This window comes from Schistocerca americana, chromosome X, assembly GCF_021461395.2.
Source record: "Schistocerca americana isolate TAMUIC-IGC-003095 chromosome X, iqSchAmer2.1, whole genome shotgun sequence".
Classification (NCBI taxonomy): Eukaryota; Metazoa; Arthropoda; class Insecta; order Orthoptera; family Acrididae; genus Schistocerca; species Schistocerca americana.
This window is the reverse complement of record NC_060130.1, coordinates 863,837,017-863,858,538: the sequence shown is the minus strand read 5'-3', so window position 1 is coordinate 863,858,538 and position 21,522 is coordinate 863,837,017. Positions and strand designations below refer to the sequence as shown.

Below are 21,522 nucleotides of genomic sequence, written 5' to 3'. Positions count from 1 at the left end.
TAATCTTCTACATTGATGTTTGATTTGTTTGCATTTGTAAAGAATTCATTTAATAATTCAGAAATTTGAGCAGGATTTATAATAGTTTTATCCTCTATCTTGAGGATCATGGCCTCTATCTATGGCACCTGTTTCAATTTTGATGACCAGCCATAATGCTTTTGATTTGTTTTCATTATCCAAAATAAATCTATTATTTGCCAGTTAATTTACTGCCTTCGCAACTTTTTGCAGCCACTACCGCACTGCATATCGTTATGTCACAATATAACTAACCTTACATCCTGCACTATATGTATTCCAAGAGGTGAGAATCGTTTCGCTCAAACCATAATTATCATCACTCTCTAGTAAAAATGCAACATTATCAGATTATTTGTAGTGTACTTTATTGAATAAAGCACAGAATTATTCTGCAATTATGAGACTGCTACCAACTGGCAGAAGAATTGGTAGATTCATCCAATGCTAAACAAATCTCAGGACAATTTTGTATCTACAGTTGAGCGGATGAGACTACACATTTGAAATTCCTCAGTTGATGAAACTAAGACATTTAATGTGTCCTGAAGACACATATATATTTTCATTATGAAAATATTCCTACCCCCATGAACCATGGACCTTGCCGTTGGTGGGGAGGCTTGCGTGCCTCAGCGATACAGATGGCCATACCGTAGGTGCAACCATAACGGAGGGGTATCTGTTGAGACGCTAGACAAATGTGTGGTTCCTGAAAAGGGGCAGCAGCCTTTTCAGTAATTGCAGGGGCAACAGTCTGGATGATTGACTGATCTGGCCTTGCAACACTAACCAAAACGGCCTTGCTGTGCTGGTACTGCGAACGGCTGAAAGCAAGGGGAAACTACAGCCGTAATTTTTCCCGAGGACATGCAGCTTTACTGTATGGTTAAATGATGGCGTCCTCTTGGGTAAAATATTCCAGAGGTAAAATAGTCCCCCATTCGGATCTCCGGGCGGGGACTACTCAAGAGGACGTCGTTATCAGGAGAAAGCAAACTGGCGTTCTATGGATCGGAGCGTGAAATGTCAGATCTCTTAATTGGGCAGGTAGGTTAGAAAATTTAAAAAGGGAAATGGATAGGTTGAAGTTAGATATAGTGGGAATTAGTGAAGTTCGGTGGCAGGAGGAACAAGACTTTTGGTCAGGTGAATATAGGGTTATAGATACAAAATCAAATAGGGGTAATGCAGGATAGGTTTAATAATGAATAAAAAAATAGGAGTGCGGGTAAGCTACTACAAACAGCATAGTGAACGCATTATTGTGGCCAAGATAGACACGAAGCCCATGCCTAATACAGTAGTACAAGTTTATATGCCAACTAGTTCTGCAGATGATGAAGAAATTGATGAAATGTGTGATGAGATAAAAGAAGTTATTTAGGTAGTGAAGGGAGACGAAAATTTAATAGTCATGGGTGACTGGAATTCGAGAGCAGAAAAAGGTAGAGAAGGAAACATAGTGGGTGAATATGGATTGGGGGAGAGAAATGAAAGAGGAAGCCGTCTGGTAGAATTTTGCACAGAGCATAACTTAATCATAGCTAACACTTCGTTCAAGAATCATAGAAGAAGGTTATATACCTGGAAGAATCCTGGAGATACTAGAAGGTGTCAGATTGATTATATAATGGTAAGACAGAGATTTATTAACCAGGTTTTAAATTGTAAGACATTTCCAGGAGCAGATGTGGACTCTGACCACAATCTATTGGTTATGAACTGTAGATTAAAGCTGAAGAAACTGCAAAAAGGTGGGAATTTAAGATGGGACCTGGATAAACTGAAAGAACCAGAGGTTGTACAGAGTTTCAGGGAGAGCATAAGGGAACAATTGACAGGAATGGGGGAAAGAAATACAGTAGAAGAAGAATGGGTAGCTCTGAGGGATGAAGTAGTGAAGGCAGCAGAGGATCAAGTAGGTAAAAAGATAAGGTCTAGTAGAAATCCTTGGGTAACAGAAGAAATATTGAATTTAATTGATGAAAGGAGAAAATATAAAAATGCAATAAATGAAGCAGGCAAAAAGGAATACAAACGTCTCAAAAATGAGATCGACAGGAAGTGCAAAATGGTTAAGTGGGGATGGCTAGAGGACAAATGTAAGGATGTAGAGGCTTATCTCACTAGGGGTAAGATAGATACTGCCTACAGGAAAATTAAAGAGAGCTTTGGAGAAAAGGGAACCTCTTGTATGAATATAAAGAGCTCAGATGGAAACCCACTTTCTAAGCAAAGAAGGGAAAGCAGAAAGGTGGAAGGAGTATATAGAGGGTCTGTACAACGACGATGTACTTGATGGCAATATTATGGAAATGGAAGAGGATGTAGTTGAAGATGAAATGCGAGATATGATGCTGTGTGAAGAGTTTGACGGAGCACTGAAAGACCTAAGTCGAAACAGGGCCCTGGGAGTAGACAACATTCCATTAGAACTACTTACAGCCTTGGGAGAGCTAGTCCTGACAAAACTCTACCATCTGGTGAGCAAAATGTATGAGACAGGCGAAATACCGTCAGACTTCAAGAAGAACATAATAATTCCAATCCCAAAGAAAGCAGATGTTGACAGATGTGAAAATTACCAAACTTTCAGTTTAATAAGTCACGGCTGCAAAATACTAACGTGAATTCTTTACAGACGAATGGAAAAACTGGTAGAAGCCGACCTTGGGGAAGATCAGTTTGGATTCCGTAGAAATGTTGGAACACGTGAGGCAATACTGACCCAACGGCTTATCTTAGAAGCTAGATTAAGAAAAGGCAAACCTACATTTCTAGCATTTGTAGACTTAGAGAAAGCTTTTGACAATGTTGACTGGAATATTCTCTTTCAAATTCTAAAGGTGGCAGGGGTAAAATACAGGGAGCGAAAGGCTATTTACAATTTGTACAGAAACCAGATGGCAGTTATAAGAGTCGAGGGGCATGAAAGGGAAGCAGTGGTTGGGAAGGGAGTGAGACAGGTTTGTAGTCTCTCCCCGATGTTATTCAATCTGTATATTGAGCAAGCAGTAAAGGAAACAAAAGAAAAATTCAGAGTAGGTATTAAAGACCATGGAGAAGAAATAAAAACGTTGAGGTTCGCCGATGACATTGTAATTCTGTCAGAGACAGCAAAGGACTTGGAAGAGCAGCTGAATGGAATGGACAGCATCTTGAAAGGAGGATATAAGATGAACATCAACAAAAGCAAAACGAGGATAATAGAATGTAGTCAAATTAAGTCTGGTGATGCTGAGGGAATTAGATTAAGAAATGAGACACTTAAAGTAGTAAAGGAGTTTTGCTATTTAGGGAGTAAAATAACTGATGATGGTCGAAGTAGAGAGGATATAAAATGTAGACTGGCAATGGCAAGGAAAGTGTTTCTGAAGAAGAGAAATTTGTTAACATCGAGTATAGATTTAAGTGTCAGGAAGTCGTCTCTGAAAGTACTTGTATGGAGTGTAGCCATGTATGGAAGTGAAACATGGATAATTAATAGTTTGGACAAGAAGAGAATAGAAGCTTTCGAAATGTGGTGCTACAGAAGAATACTGAAGATTAGATGGGTAGATCACATAACTAATGAGGAGGTATTGAATAGGATTGGGGAGAAGAGGAGTTTGTGGCACAACTTGACAAGAAGAAGGGACCGGTTGGTAGGACATGTTCTGAGGCATCAAGGGATCACAAATTTAGCATTGGAGGGCAGCGTGGAAGGTAAAAATCGTAGAGGGAGACCAAGAGATCAATACACTAAGCAGATTCAGAAGGATGTAGGTTGCAGTAAGTACTGGGAGATGAAGAAGCTTGCACAGGATAGAGTAGTATGGAGAGCTGCATCAAACCAGTCTCAGGACTGAAGACAACAACAACATGAAAATATTGTCAAAATGTAGATAACATTTAGTTTCTCTGCCCCCATTTTACGGTGACTTACATGTCAGATAAATTAAAAAAGTTTCCTTTAATTTTAGAGTTGCTGATAATTTACATAGAAAGTATAGTAATATCACTGGTAGTTAACCTTTTTCACAATATCTAATTTTTTGAAACATACTAAACCTCCTCAGACCCCATCAGGTACCACAGACAGGTATGAATTTTGGCATGAATATATTGTAAAGTGATGGTTTGATGTCTTCCTTCACTGTGAAGTTTCTACACCAGACATTACACCTTTTATCATTAACAGGAAAATACAAAATTATCATTACTGTCACAACTCAATGAATGGTTTAACTCGTACTCTAGGTAACAAAACTAGCACATGATTCTGCTCATGAAGTAATACTCTTTCTGCTCTTCTCCTGTGCTGCATACCACTGTCTGTCCACCCCATTTAATGGCCAGCATTCATTTCCCAGGCCACAAATGAACATAGCACTTGTTTGCAGCAAGCTGCATGTTCCACTAAGACTGATTCCTCTGGATGGTGTGGACACAGTACTCTCTCACATTCCTTTCCTCACATTGTTGGTCAACAGTGTGTACCATCTGCCCAATACTACAGTGCCTTCAGTTTTGTGGTATTTAGTAACTGTATGGTGTTTTATAGACTCACCTTTTTGGGTGTCAACATGAGCTGTTTAATTTTGGGACACTTTTTTTTCACTGTTGCATTCAGCATCTTTCAGGATGTTAATTCTGTGCCACTTATTATTTCACAGAATTGAATGCTCCATGATAGTAATGTCAAATTAATTTCTTTTAAGCACTTAGACAGCACCAACATGACTCACCTTGGTATTCAAACCAGTGTGTTCTTTTGATCTGTGTAACATACTTATTTGATCTATGTTCTGTCACATTTTGATGCCAAAGCTAGTTCAGAGTGATAGTAGTTAAGAACTAGTCCCTCTCTGCAGGCTTCTGTGTTATTATCCACAGCCTACCAGTCACTTTTAAATTAAATATATAAGTTTTATACTCTGCAAACTGCTGTAAAGTGCATGACTGAGGATGATTTTTATTGTACCCTGTATTAGAGATTCTTCCCATTTCATTTTGTATGGAGTGTGGATAGAATATTTGCTTGTATACTTCTATGCAGCCTAGTTTTATCTTTAACGTCTCTACAGGAGCGATGTATTTTGGGGTGAAGAATATTAATAGATTTTACTATAAAAACCAGCCCTTGAACTAAATTAATTTTTGTGAGATATTCAATAGGTTCCTTTGTATGTTTACAGTTAAAATTTTTTTAAATGGCTCTGATTGTAGACACACCTCTTTCGTATTTACTATTGTTTTAGCTCCAGATCTTGGTACCTACTTGACTGCATCTTTCAACTTCAAGACAGTTCAGCAGCTGTATTATTGTTTCAGCTATAATGTTAAACACCGCAAATTATTGCTGCATGAATACTTACACTAAATACGAGGTGTAATTGTATCCATAAAACTATTGTTGTTACTGTATGTCCTGTTTAACTTTTTCCTATATTATTGGAAATAATATTTTCCAAGCAGTATATGGTACAAGATAAATGTCTGTACTTAGGACTAATTCCTTGAACCACACTACTCAAGTGATATAATTGTTAAATTAAGTATATCTTTGGAATATTTTTATGTTTTATCTGCTGACATCATTGATATATTTTATGCATACAGATGAACAGTTTTGACGGGGGTTATTACTTTTTGTGTGAGTTAATAAAATATTTTTCCATTTCAGATATCTCAGATAAAAAAGGAAACCGCTGCACTGTCACTACATAAAACTGTTAAGGCCTTTGCTGGCAACAAACATACTCCCAAAAGACAGGATGGACAGAATACATTTGACCCAGACACCAGCCCAACAACAGCACTTGCATCATTTGTTCAAGCATCAAAATTATTATCTGCTTATAAAAATGCAAAACGTATTGCACATACTGCAAACTATAAAACTTCAAGTTCTACTGCAAGAGATGACAAATCTCGCCAACAGCCAAGTATAAAATCATATTTTCAAGATTTTTCAAAGTTAACTATACAAAAAGACATGCCAAAAGAATACTCTCATGGGAGTAACAGTTCAAATACTGTTGCAGATTCAGACATTAGTATATCGTTCTCTGGATCTGGAAGTAAATGCAAGGACAGAGACTCAAGCTACCCTGATTCTGAACGTACAGTCTTTTCTAATGAAGGATCACTGTCCTTTGAATCACCAGGGAAAGATTCAGAAGAATCTTTAGATGCAGCTGACAAAAAGTATGTACCTTCATCTGACCAACATAGATCTCACTCAAACAGTCCAGTTGTGAAAGAGCAAGATAGTAAGGACACTTTAAACACTACAAAAAATGACTCCATTGGATCAGCTTTTAGTGCAGACAGTAAGGAGAACATAATTCTGCCTCTTTGCAGTGGAGGAAATGCAGAAAATGAACAGATTAAGACCATAATAAAGGATGAAACTTCTGTGTCAGATATGGGCAGTGAAACAGGAAAGGAGCTCTGTAATACTGAACTCAAATGTGACTCAACAAACAGTGGTTCTCTTAGTTCTGACAGTGATAAACCTTTAGAAAATAAAATTGTTTGTACCCTGCAGGATGAGACTAAAATCTCAACAGATGAAGCAGTAGTAGGTAGTGACATTTCGCAAAACTTAGAAGCAAACACTGTTTCATTGCCTAATGATGATGGATGTAGTTCAGGCAATGAGACTGATACAAAATCATCAGTGCCCTCTCCTCAAAGTGATACCAAAATTAATACTCAAGAAGATAATCAAATTCCGCAGATCAGTTTCGATACTGGCATGAGAAAGATAACACCTGACATAAGCGAAGAGAATGGATTAACATCGAGTAACAAGCAGAGAATATCAGACGTTTTATCTGAAAAGAATTTGATTCCTGAAACCAAATGGAATGAAATTAAAGTCTGTGCTGTACAAACAGGAAGAACTTCACCTGCCAACCTGAGTTCCATTGTAAGGCAAAATGTACATAATGAAGCTGAAAAAAATGTAGTAGTTCCTATCTTGCATTCTCAAACTCAGGTTATTGCTTCTGTAAAAGATGAGAAAATTTTGAATTGGAGAAACACTGATCTTTACACCAAGATCAGAGATACAGCAAATGTAACTGGTAAGAGTGAAACTGAGACCAAAGAAACTGTGCCATCACCATACCAGGAATGCTTAAAAGATACCTACAACAAAATGAAAACTGAAGTAAAACTAAGTTCTAAGGGTAGCACATTAGGGTGCACTGTAACTAAAGGAAAGCCATCATGCAGTCCTTACAGAAAAGGTGAACATCATTCTGCTCATAAGGATGTCAAAAAAATGCGTGAGAAAGCTGAAGTTGCACAAAAGATAGTGAAAAATTTAATGCCCTACTATGAACAAAATCAGATAACTTCAAGAAACCTCTTCAAGCTCATAGCCCGAAATCTGGCTCATAAATACATGGAGGAACACACGACTGTAGGTAGGTGTATTTTGTCTTGTAGTAGTGTTAATCTTCCTAACATAGAGTTTTTATTCATTCATTTATTTATATGCTGTCAACTAAAATTGAACTGAAAACTGTTTAAAACATACTTTAAGGTAAATATAAGTAGTATGATGAAAAACCAAAATGAAAAATCAGCTGTATTTCCAGGTCAAATTTTTTTTATTATATTTTTATTATATAAGTAACTCATTGCCGGTTCAACTCGTATGTCTACTCCTCTCCTGTCATCTCATCTTCCGTCCCCTCCTCCGTGCCGCCCCATTTCCCATACCTGTTTCTCATTTGCATTTAATATGTTGTTGATAGCATGTCAAACACTAGCTCAGTTCTGGCTAAATTATTGAGGAAACAATATGAACATTCAAATAAAGTTATTTCGTGGCATGGTACTTCCCTAATCCAGAAATGAAGCTGTCCGTACTTTATTTTCTTCAAATGTTATGAAGTAAATACTGTAGGCAAAGCTCACTCCAGCAGCATTGCAGCTCAGTGTTTGTTATATTAGATATCATCTTGTAAGTTAGTTTGCTCAGTCGTTATACAGAGCCACATTGCTTAATTAGTGTTGTAAGTAATTTTTTTTAAAATTTTACACTTCTGCATAAATGAAAAGCTTAATATTTTGAGTGAGCTTGTTAAATTCCTAACTAGAGCCAGATCTGAAGAGGCATTTTTATAATTACGTAAGAAATGGCTCAGCTACAAACCTAAATATGGAGACTGTATTTCCAGTTGTACAAAGAAGAATAAGCATAATAGAAATGTAAACGGTGCTGGATAGAAGGATCCAGGTGGCAGTGCTTGTGAAGCATGTCTTGGCCACAGTTTGGCAGAGGCCATTCATTCATGTGGACTGATGGTTGATGGTCATGCCAAAATAAAATACTTGGCAGAAATCGCAACAAAACTGGTACATGACATTGCTGCTTTCACAGGTGGCTTTGGCCCTAATGGTGTAGGATACTCCTGTGACAAAACTGGAGTAGAATGTACTAGTTGGGTGGACCTGGCAGGTCCTGCAGATAGGGATATGATGCCTGTGGCAAGTAGTTGGGAGTGGCATAGCAATGGACCAAGATGATGTGCAGGTTGGCTGGGTGATAGAGTACTGCTTTAGGAGGGATAGGAAGGATCATGGGTAGGATGCCCTTCATTTCTGGGCATGACAATAGATAATCAAAGCCTTGACAAAAGACATGGTTCAGTTGCTGCAGTTTGAGGTGGTGCTGGGTGGTGAGCGGAACACTCCTTTGCAGCTAATGCTTGGGGATGGTGGGAGGATTACGGCTGTGTGAGGATATGGTGCAGGAAAACTGTTTGTGGATTAGGTTTGGGAGAGGGTGGGGTTAGTGTCAGTCTGTGAAGGCCTATGTGAGACCTTCGGCATACTGGGCAAGGGAATTCTCATCATGGCAGGTACACAGTCCATGAGTGACCAGCCTATATGGGAGTGAGTTTTTGATGTGGAAGAGATGAAAGTTGTCAAAATTCAAGTTCTGTTGGTGGTTAGTGAGCTTAATATGGTCAGAGGTATGGATGGAGCCATCAGAGAGGTTACAGTTAATGTCCAGGAATGTGGTACATTGGGCTGAGGAGGACCAGTTGAAAAGAATAGGAGAGAAGGTGTTGAGGCTGTGGAAGAAAAAAGATACTGTCTGGGCCCTGGATCCAGATAAACATGATACCATTAATGAACCTGAACCAGACAAGGAGGTTTGGGAGGCTAGAAAGGTATCCTCTAGATGTCCCATGAACAGATTGACATAGGAGGGTGGTACAAACCCAACAATCTTGGACACCCTACAGTAGCTGGTTATTGTGTTCCCACCAAAAGAATCTCCACTCTTACTGACCAGCAGCTCCAAACTGTTGCTTACAGCCTATCCACTCATATCAAAGATACACGCAACTGACTCTCAACCATCCACACTCCAGTACCATCTGAATCACTGTTCATGTCACCTCCCTTAACACCAGCATCCCTCATGTCTGTGGCCTTGTTGCTATTGAACATTACCTCTCCCAGTGTCATTCTGACACCAAGCCCACTAACTCATTCCTTATACACCATACCAGTCACATCGACATACACAACTACTTCTCCTTTGAGAGGAATTCATTCCTTATGCACCATATCAATTACATTATCACACAGAACTAAAATTCACAGCAAAGCCATGGGCACCTACCTAAGCCAACCTGTTTGTGGGCCATCTACAGGAAATCTTTCCAATCTTCTAAAACCCCAGATCCCATCTCTGGTTCAGATTCATTGATGGTACCTTCATTATTTGGACTCGGGACCTAGACATGCTATCCTCATTCCCTCACAACTTGAATACCTTCTCTCCCACCTACTCTTCAACCCAATGTGTCACCTTCCTTAACAATGACCTCCACTTCTCTGATGGCTCCAGCCATACCTCTGTCTGTGTTAAGCCCACTAATCAAAACCAGTACTCAGATTCTGACAGTTGTCAGCCCTTCCACACCAAAAAATCACTCCCATAAAGTCTGGCCACTCATGATTAGTGCATCTTCTAGTGATGAGTTCCCTTGTCACAGACAGGCACTAGCCCCAAACCTAATCCATATTCAGAAATTATGTGCCACACCAAGAATGAGCTGCAAAGGAGTGCCCCTCCCCCTCCCCCCATCTTCCAGTCATCTAATACGACCCTGGACTGCAGCAGCTGAACCATGTCCTTTGCCCAGGTTTGACTATGTATCATCATGCCCAGAAGTAAGGGACATCCTACCCATGATCCTTCCCATCCCTCCTACAGTAATATTCTGTCACCCATCTAACCTACACAACATTCTGATCCATCCCCTATACCACCCGCATTCCCTTACCATAGGGTTCATATTACTGTTGAAGACCCAGATGCAAGACTTGATCAATCCACCCACCCAGTACATCCTACACAAGTCCTGTCATGAGCTATCTTATCCCATGAGAGTGAGGGCCACACAAGAAAGCAGCTATGTCATATACCAGCACTTTTGCAATTTCTGTGAATTATCACCGACCACCTGTCCACCAGAATTAATGGCCACTGCCAAACAGTGGCTAAGAACAGTGTTGCCCATCCAGTGTTGCCAGCTGCGGTGGTCTAGCGGTTCTGGGCGCGCAGTCCGGAACCGCGCGACTGCTACGGTCGCAGGTTCGAATCCTGCCTCGGACATGGATGTGTGTGATGTCCTTAGGTTAGTTAGGTTTAAGTAGTTCTAAGTTCTAGGGGACTGATGACCACAGATGTTAAGTCCCATAGTGCTCAGAGCTATTTGAACCATCCAGTGACACAACAAACTACTGAGCACAACATGCTAGAGTTCAGTGGCTGCTGTACAACCTGTGCCCTTCCTCCAGCTCCAGTTTTTTTAAACTATGTAGATGGAAGTTAGTCTTGCAACACATTCATTGTTTCTACAATACTTCTGGTCTCAATCTCTGCTAAACCACTGTCCACACCCCCACCAAACAGTTTCCCCATTCTCGGTCCTGTCATATCCTCCCAAACCATGTCACACACAACATTTTTATCATGCCCATATGTAGCACCCCTGGCCTGTGCACCTCCTGCCCCTCCCTCCTGTGTTCCTACCCTGCACACCTACTGCCTGTCTCTGAATTGCTAACTGCCTGTCATCAATCCCTCTTACTGCTTCCCCCTCTATCTGCCTCTGAAGCTGGAGGAGGGGAATGCGCATACATATTTGTGCTCTAGCTCTTTAAAGGATGTCTTTCAAAAAGTAGCAAAGTTCTCGTTCTCTTGTGTGTACCTGTTCACAACTCAGCATTTCTGCTATTTGGTGAGTGGCCTTCTATACACCTAATGTACACTGATAAGCTGAAACGTTATGACCACTGCCCACTGTGACATTGGATGCTGCCTGATGGCATTGTGGGCACATGATGGGGTAACAAAAGTATTTAATTGGAGCAGACATGGAGGGGGGTCACCCTAGCAAAGATATGGGCTGCAGATGGGGAAATCCATTGAGATATGTGTCTTTGATAAAGGGCAGATTATTATTATGCAGAGCCTGTGAACAAGTTTCTTGAAAATGGTGAATCTGGTCAAATGTTCGTATACTATTGTCATGAGCACCTGTGGTATTGTCATGAGCACCTGTGGAAAGAGGTAGGATGACAGTGAAACTACCACTAGGTGCTAGATGGTTGGATGTCCACAACTCTTCACTGAATGTGGGGTTTGGACTCTTCATAGAACACATTGTTGCTTGTCTGCTATATAAAGTAGGATAGATGGTGACCTGTGGTATCTCTGCTGAAAGAGTACAACACTGGTGCTTGCACAAGTGTTTTGGAGCACACCATTCATCATCATTGTCGAACATAGAACTCCGCAGCAGACCATCACATGTTGACCCAATGACATCATCAGCTACAGCAGCAGTGGGCATTGGACTATCAGTATTTGACCATCGATCAATGGAAACATGTCTGCTTTTTGGGTGAATCACATTTTTGCTACTGTAGGTCACAGGTCATCTCCACAAATGCTGTCATCAAGGTGAACGATGGTTCGAAATGTGCAGAAAGTACCATGAACGCAGGCTGGTGGGAGCAGTATGGGAGACATTCTCCTGCACTTGCATGGGACCTGTGGTAATAAATGAAGACACAGCGAGAGGTGCGAACCATTGGCATCACTTCATGCTTGATGTCTTCCCCGATGGCAGTATCACCTTTCAGCAGTATAATTGTCCATGTCTAGGAGTCAGAACTGTGCTGGGCCGCTATCAGGAATCACCACCGTGTACGCAAATCAGCAGCTCGTTATTTATACGAATTACATGACCTGTGTATAAACATCTAATGCCACAAACCTACCAACAAACTGTCAGATCCCTGATACACAGAATCATTGATGTATTTCATTCCAAAGACAGACAAACAAGTTATCAGACCAGCTTCATAATGTTTCGGCTCATCAGTGTATAGAACTTTCCTTGTTATATTTATATCTATTATAAACACTATAGAACAGTTCAAAATACATGTGTATCAAGCAACTGCTGATATTGCATGAAATTTAGATCAAAAAAGTCTTTAAAATCTCTGAACATATCATACCATACTGCAGTTTCATTTTAAATATTGAGATTTGGCTGAAGAAGAAATTTTGAAATCATTCTTGAATTTAGATCCTTTCCTTCAAGTTAAAAAGGAAGTAACATTTTTAATGACGGTGATGATGACCATGAAATAACACAGAGATTTGTGTAATGGAATTGTACATGGGTCAGATCCATTATGAGAGTAAGAATAATTTGATGTCATTGTTTCCTAACCTGATTAATGCATTGACAATTATACTCACCCTACCAGTAAGCAATGCATTAGTTAACAGCAGTTTCACTGAACTCGGACAACAGAAACACATTTCAGAATGCCGGGGACTCAAGCGTATTAATGATCTAGCACTGCTGGTCATAGAGTGGGAACTATGAAAACTTGGAATTAACAAATGTAAATGAGTAATTGGTGAATAAGAAAACAAAGAGGGAAATTTTTAGATCTGTGGAACACATGCATACATTTAACCTTTTGACAGTGTTGTGTACAAATATTTTGTACTGTTCTGTTTTGAACAAAAAAGGATTTTGTATTCATTGCATGTCATACAAAGATATCAAAAATATTGTTGCCTCTGATAGATAAATATTGTAGTGAAAAGGATGTTGTTCTAATTTCAGTGGGATTGGGCATGTAATGGAATGTATATGAACTCGTAGTTTGTGTACTCTGTTTATCATAAGAATAAACCTGATGTAAACATTACACCATGTATTCGTCCGCATTTGCTTGAAGCTCATTGGATTTTGTTTCACATGGAGCAGAAGCCAATCTGTGTCCAGTACAGTCGAGTACGATCATAAGGATATGTTATATGCTGTGTTACATGCACATAGATTGAGTGATAATGCGGGACAATAGCTTTACCGGCGCATTGAACTTGGACAGCATTGGGTAGCCAGCTGGCCCAACTAACCTACAACAATGTGAGCAGTTGCAGTCCAGACGTAAAAAAAGATGAGCAAAGAAACAATATAGCTTCGAGTGTCATTTAATTTTTAAAGAGAATGAAATAATATTCAGCAAAACCCCAACACTACTGCACAATTATTAGGTGGCCAGACGAAAAGCATTAAATGCTCTCATCCTCACCTAACATATTATTCTACTTACAAAAAAGAGTGATGGAAATTCCTAACTTAAACACAGGGTAATTTTCTGAGCAAACTATGTGATGTAAAAGCAAACTTCAGGAATTTCACCGCACTGTTGAATACTGAAGCCACTGGAGGTATAATTATAGTCAGTCGTCTGGTACTCTCTTAGCTCCTTCCTTATCTGACTCCGAGAAACTTATTTCATTTCTGGAACTATCATCTGCTACATTGATAACAAGATGATCAACAACAGAATCCACGAAGTCACCCAGGCACCACATTTTCTCCTCCTCTTTCATGACGTGCCACTCTGTGTCCCGCTAGCATTCAGCAGTGACATGTGAAAAAGCTGCGTGCATTATTTCCAGTATGTCTGGCAGCTTAACAGTCTTGTTATTTCTTGTGAGAAATCCCTTAACCTGACTACAGGTCAGTTCTGTTGGGTTCATATTGTAATGGTACAGTGGCAAATGTAAAAATGCAACATTTGTATGGTGTGCTTGATGCTGTGAAAATGATTGTTTCTGAAATTACTTACTATTCTGGTTCATGTGAGACTACACCTGTGGTATAAAACAATGGACATAGTCCAAATAAAGAGTATTTGGTTTTTCATTTTTGCCCTAAAAATTAAATTGATACATTTTCTTAATTTAAGCAACCATTATTAATAATCTTTCATAAAATATCAATGATTAAGAATTTATATTTGGAATGAAAACAGGAATTTCACGTGCAGTATGTAATTAGAAACAAGATGATGCACATCATCCATAAAAAATCATGATGAATTTTATAATTATGAGATGTAGGTATTTCAAACTGAACGAAAAAAGAGACTGTATCTAATATGCATCAAGTACAGTCCTTTGGAAAAGTCAAAACCGATTTTTTCTTTAAATTTATGAAAAACATTAGAACAATCTATTTGTCAGCACTTTTTAACAGTGTTCCCCATGCGTGTTTCACTACAAAACAGGAAACAGCCTCAGCCATTTTCATACTGTGTGTTAACAGCGCGACAATGAGAACATGACAATACAGTGACTATGACTGTAGACAATTTTTGATATAAAGACTACATAGCTAAGGCATGATTAAGAAAAACATTGATGGCTGTTAATACATTAGAATATCTTACAGTTTCATCAAATGTAACTAAGTAATAATATATCTAATACATAAGTAGGGCCTTCTTCTGAGAGCATAACACCACCATTGTACGTGTGCTACGGCTTCTGACCAATCATCGCATTTCTGTTTGTTTGTATCATGTTTATTCTTATGATGAACGGAGTATAATCATTGGTAGGAACAGCAAAATATGTGGCACACAGGCAATTGACACTCCAGAACCAGCAATGGGTGTGAGAAGAGATGATAGTCACTGAGTGCACGAATGAGACTGTAGGTGGGAATGAATTCCAGCTCCACAGGAAATTCATATTTCTTTGTTCACTCACACAAAGTGGAGTTGTTTATTTTTGTAACATTCTAAAATAAATGTCACATAAGGGGAAAGCAACAATAGTATGAGAAACTTTGGTTACTTCCCATGGAAGTTCTTTGTATATCACTTTACAGTTGTAAACTGATGCCTGTAAATAGTAGACACACTTCATGCCATTGACTTCATTAGCTACCATTGAGGAACAACCCTGATCCATGAGCACTCATCCACTGCTCAAAACTTGTGGATATTGGCTAGAGCTGGGTGAAAGGTGTACACGCCTTTTTATATGGCATGGATGTGCTCAACAAAAATGAGGTGAACTGACCTGAGAAGCAACACAAAACACCCTTATATCACTGAAGCATTTTGTAGGCTATGTAAGTGCAACTTAAGAATCATTGTGTGGCCCAACATCTTGCTGAAAATACAGGTGACTTGCGAGGTACTATAAGCAAATGATTGAATACACTTGTTTGGATAGTACATTGCTGTAATGTTTATTGAAAAGAGGGGCTGTCAGATATGCCAACACTTCCCATGCAAAGATCACCACTTGTCTAAATTTCACCCTATTAGCAAGCATAATATGCCACTTGATGTGGCTTTTGACATACTCATAACCTGCCATTGGCGTGTGTGTATACAGATAGACCCTGTTGTACACAGATTCATTATCCACATTTTCACATATATGTCATTTTAGTTTCAAATCCAGTGCTGCAATCTGTTAACAGTACACTGGCACAGTAATGTGGTGTTAGCGCCTCTCGTTGTGCGTCCTCTGTTGTGTCTGCTGAGACATGAATTGTTAGTTCAGGTCAGTAGAGCAGTTGCACTTGACAGCATCTGTGTTTAAAATGACGGGTAGAAGCAAAGAAAGTGTGCCTGTCAAGGAAAGTAGCATGTACAAATGTCATATCCATCAGAAACAAAGACAGAAGTGTTGGATTGCCATTAAAAATGTGAGCACATTGTTGACACTCAGCTCACTTTGGGACATAATGAACCCACTGCGAGAACTGTTTGTGACAATGTGGAATCAATTCAAAAAACTGCTCGTTCCAACTAACTTATGTGTGAGTAGAGTGACCAAATCTCACTCAGAGACAATCGGAAGAATGGAAGAAATGCTAAGCTATTGAGTTGAGCAACTCAACCAACAGTTTATGTCTCTCTCTGGAGCTGTTATTCAAGCTGAAGCCAAATGAAATGATCAGTGATATCACAGTTGTAACAAGTGAAACTGCAGACATGGCATGGCAAATTGGATCCACTGTTCTTGATGAAGAGAATGTATGTGACCCCCTAAACTCTTACTCTGAGGATCTGAGCAACAAAGAATTGGCAGTTTTCAGTGAGAACAGTAATAAAGATGAAACCAAAGTTATGCAGTTTCAGCCTGTTAGAAAATTAACAATGAAGGAAATGATACAGGCTTTCAAGAATGATTGCTGCTGCAATAAAAACTTTTGATGAACACGATCCTGAAGAAGTAACGAGTACAATAGTGAAGGGAGAAGTTGCACATTCTTGTAAAGGTTACAAAGAGTTGTATAATCAACTGGCAAAGAAGACTACAGAGCTGAAATTAAACATTTCTTTGCCAAACAGTGTGGCACTTCAAGTGAATGTCAAGCATCAAGCAAGAGTCTTTCAGCAACAGAGGATTTGCATGTAATCAGATCCATCACAAAAACTGAACTGACTATAGCACCATCAGATTCTTCCAATATATATGACCCAAAGACTATTTAGGATGTAAATGAATGTAATCAAAGTGATGTTAATGTATTATTGTGTGTTTCAGAGTTAAATTTTTAAGTGTAGAAATGTTGCATTAAAATGTGTTTCAGAAAAGTGATGACAGTTATTTTTGGTAAAAATGCTAAAAAACATTGCTACTTTGTACTTAATATGTGAGCGAATGAAACCCTAACCTCACATCTTACATATAAAATGACTCAATTTACACGAATTCGATACGTGACGATTCTGTGGAACGTAACTATCGTGTATGACGAGATTTGCCTGTTTGTGTAGTGTGACTCGTTAATTCAGGCAAGGCAACCTTTTTTTGTTCTTTGAGTAAGCAGTGGCACTGTCTATGCATCTCTCGTAATTTCTGTGCCTGTGATATGCAGTAAATAAGGTACACATGTAGTGAGGAAGTGGTGCTGGAAGATAGGACTTTCCATTGATCGTTGTTGTTCAGGGAACAAAATACCCTGTGTGCTCATGTTACTTGACACCTCTGTGGGGAAACAAAGCAAGCAGTCTACAAGGGAACACCAACAACTTCTGAAGCAGAGAATACCATCCAATACAGGCTTGTGCTAAGTCCAGATGAAATTCAGTGTGTAGTACCATCTGATCTGTCTGTCTTTGCCACATCTGTCGGTTTCAAGTTTAACATTTTGAGCATTTGATATGATATTTTCAATAACAGACGTGTAACTGTACCTGAGCTACGTGTTTGCTTATATTTGGTACAGTACGACAGACGTTAGCAGGACCTCTTCTCCTGACAGTGGGGCATTGATTTACATTGTTACTATCTGATCAAATTCCACACACATTGTGTCATTTAATTCTTCTTTCAAGGATATCATTGCATTTAAAAAAAAAGTTAATGTCACAGTTCTGGTAGCAACAAACAAGAAAATTTGCTTGCATTTGAAAGAAAATTTGGCATATTGTCTGCTATAACTTAGCTAAAACAACACCTTGATATATTTACTTGTTCTGGAAATATCTGGGATGGCCTGTCTTGGCTGGTTCATTCTGTATACAGGTTATATCCCATATTGGATTTTCCTCTGATGTGCTTTTACTGTCACTTGCCTGTCTCATTTGGGCCTGGGATAGAGACAAGTGCAGTTTGGTCTTTCAGTTGCTGTTGACACATTAGGACATTCAGTTTTTATTTGCTTTCTACATCATTGTGTGAAAAACATGATCATCCATCATTTGTTATTAGTGATGTGTGTGTAATTGAATTACATCATAATCTAAAAATATCCATTCAAATCCAAGAACACTAACTTTATTATATAGAAAAGCATAAAAACATAAGAGAGGAAATACATACAACAGACAACACACAAGTGGCTGGTGGAGTCTTGCACTCTATCCTGTATAGTCATTAGTTCTAACAGGGGGTGCAGTCAGCAGGCAGCACACGCACCTGCTGTCATACTAGCAGGCCAGATGGCCTTTACTGGCTGTATCAAGCACAAACTTCATGCACGAACTATGCAGCAGTGCACACACTAGTTACAGCAATATAGATGTTTTATAAAATGAAGTACATACTTCAAAAAAGATTTATTGCACCTTTGGAGCCCTCAATAATCAGGCAGGTGGGAGCTGCAGTAATACCTACAGCATTGTTAAAAGTTCTGTTTTCCTCAGACATAAAATGTTTTGCTGAAAATAAAGTATTCTGAACAAATAATGAAAGACAGGACAGATAAAATTTCCAGGAACTGAGAACTAGTGTTGAGATACGATATGGTATGAGAGTTGATGACTTGTGGATCTCATCCAGAGATATTTTAGATCCACTTTTCCCTTTGGGCTCCTGAAGCATCCACTTGTGAATCTGCCATATTCTTAACCATGAATATTTTGGTGTCACTTTTAGTCAGATTCATTATTTGTAACATTACTCTCTGCTGTATTCAGATTTGTGACTTGAAATATTTGTGCATGATAAATTAGCAGCAATGATATAATAAATTTACTATTCTTTTGCAGATGATGATCTCTTGAAGGATTTTGTTCATCAGTACATTAAGGTACATCATGTTATAGCTGATGATACTTCAGAGAGGTAAATTTCTGTGTTATGAATGTATGTGATGTGTTGTTCAGTACAAAATTATTTTTTTTACACCTAATAAAAATTTATACAAAACATTACTGTTTTTAATTAATTACACTGATGATTTCATTTAACAGAACCTATGTATTTTGTATGCTGTGCAGCAAATGAGTAAAAACTGGGCTTGAACTGAACCAAGATAGAAACAAATGTGTACAATATTAAATTGTTTCTGTGTTACATTTTCAACTATTCAAAAGTATTTCATGTGTTGTTATTCAGGGAAGAAGATTATTATAATTATGTTGTTAACATTTGTAGCCATTCTTTTTCAGTTACTAGTTCAGTGCTGTTTGTCTAGTAAATAAGAAAAAAACTATAAGTTGTCTCTTGCAATTGATTGCCAACAAAAAATAAAATTTAGTTACAAAACACCAGTGATAGTTATTTTTAACTGCAAGATAAACAGAGTATTATAAATATGTTCTTAATTGTGTCATACTTTGATAAAATACCTTCTCTTATATTCATATGTGCACTCCTAGATTTCTTTTGCACTTTAATCATTAGAGAAGTATTTATTGGGTAGCCTCCACAACTGTACCCTGATGCACTGACAAGCCATTCTCATGCCCTTGAAGAATTTTTTCTGCTGATGAAAATAATGCCCATTTCACTGTATTGTGTAATGTGCAAACGCTTTCCTGGCAGTAAGGTTTTAGGCACATGGACCATGTATGCATTGTTATTCTCTCTCTCTCTCTCTCTCTCTCTCTCTCTCTCTCTCTCTCTCTCTCTCTCTCCCCCTCTCCTCTTCTCTTCTCTTCTCTTCTCTTCTCTTTCTTTCTTTTTCTTTAAAACCTGGTGACATAATACAGCTCTTTCTTATTGTGTTCATTCATATTTTCTGTATCTCAGTGTGTTCTGTCTGATAAGTTTGTTTCATGTAGTTGTGTATTCATTTGTAAGTGGGCAGGGCTGCAAATGCACTTGATTTTTGGTCTCATTACCATAAACGCCAAAGAAAAATGTGTAAAACAACACACAACACAAAATGAAGAAACAGCTGAAAATAAGTTGCCACAGTCGGCTCCCCACCCCTTCCCCCCTTGCTGCTACACTACTGACCTTCTTACAGAAGGAGAAGACTACAAACAACAAAAATTCCATAAAATGAATCCAAACCATCAGATAATTGGGCAGTTATTTTGTCAAAGACAGAATGATAGAAAAAGAAGAAACTAACCAACCAGTGAGATGGCTTCCATAGTTCAGTGCATACAGGATTCATATGGGCAAACAGACTCTTAGCGCAGGTAAGAGCAACCTCAGAGTGGAAAAGGCTGAGGGTGGTATGCCACTGTTCATCAGTGATACATACCACTTGTCTCTCCCTCTGAATACCCACTTGTTCAGGATTTGCACTGTTGATAGTCTTACCTTATCAGAAACAATATATCTCCTGAAGATGGGGTATTGCACACATCTGAGAAATGATGTAGTGTCATTCATTATCATCAATCTCTTAACCTTTGAAGTTACACTGGTAAAAGAGGATACCAATGGTTAACAACTGGAATTACCATGTATTATTTTTTTTCTCCTGATTCATTGGTATGGATGTCTTAATACCCCATGTTTCATTGTGTGTTGTCCTTAGGTTAGTTAGGTTTAAGTACTTCTAAGTCTAGTGGACTGATGACTTCAGATGTTAAGTCCCATAGTGCTCAGAGCCATTTGAGCCATCTGAATATGCTTTCTAGTCCTCACTGACACTGCTCAGTGGAAATTGGTAGACGATTAGCACTCCAGTCACCATTCTCCAATCAGAATACATAGCTGCCAAAATGAATATCAAACAAGGTTAACTGGATGCTATGTAGCCAACATTGTGACAACATGATGGAATGGGTAGATTGTTTTACAAATATGTTCCACCATGTTGCTAAAGTATGTATTCCAAACTCTTTAGGATGTCTTTAAAGGCAGCACGTTCCCTGTTGTGGTATCACCACGACTGTTAACATACCTGTCAGTTCCTGCAGAAGACATAACAAACTTTCGGCAGATAAGGAAAACTATGCTGAATCATTAAGGACAGCAAGAAGATATTGTAGTTTTATTTCATGCACACCATCAGTCACTCCACAAAGTCAATGTTATTATGGGGCCCATCATCAGGATTTCAGGGTGAAGCAGGAGACATCGGGTTCAAGATTTCATGTGCAATGGAAGTCTCGAGACCAACCCAGTAAGACATAACCAGACAGTGGCAGAATATCTTACAGAAGTGACTGCCACCAACAGCTAAGAGTTATCACAGAGAGAGCCAGATGGCACTATAGTGCAAACACTGAAGAACTTTATAACTTACCATTCTCTATGTCCGATGATTGTGCCATGACACCTATTCATGATAAAGGACATTAAACCATGTCATGGCATTAAGGAGAAGCCTAAAAGAAATTCTTGCTTCATTCAGCTGGATTTGGTTCGTGGGATAGTTCCCTGACTCCTGGTAAGAGAACATCTTAGTTCCTTTTTGTAAAATCTCCAGTGGATTATGCTTTCCT

At 38.8% G+C, this 21,522-nt stretch overlaps 1 protein-coding gene across 1 annotated transcript in view; it reads left to right on the top strand.

The window, feature by feature from the left end:
- Positions 1-19,042, top strand: part of LOC124554911 (ATP-dependent DNA helicase Q5-like) — a 309,389-nt gene extending 290,347 nt beyond the window's left edge. Inside the window, exons 12-13 of the mRNA XM_047128599.1 lie at positions 5,690-7,442; positions 18,883-19,042. Of these exons, the coding sequence (XP_046984555.1) occupies positions 5,690-7,442; positions 18,883-18,962 (1,833 nt within the window). The 3' untranslated portion in view covers positions 18,963-19,042. The remainder of the gene's footprint in view (positions 1-5,689; positions 7,443-18,882) is intronic.
- The last annotated feature ends 2,480 nt before the right edge of the window (positions 19,043-21,522 follow it).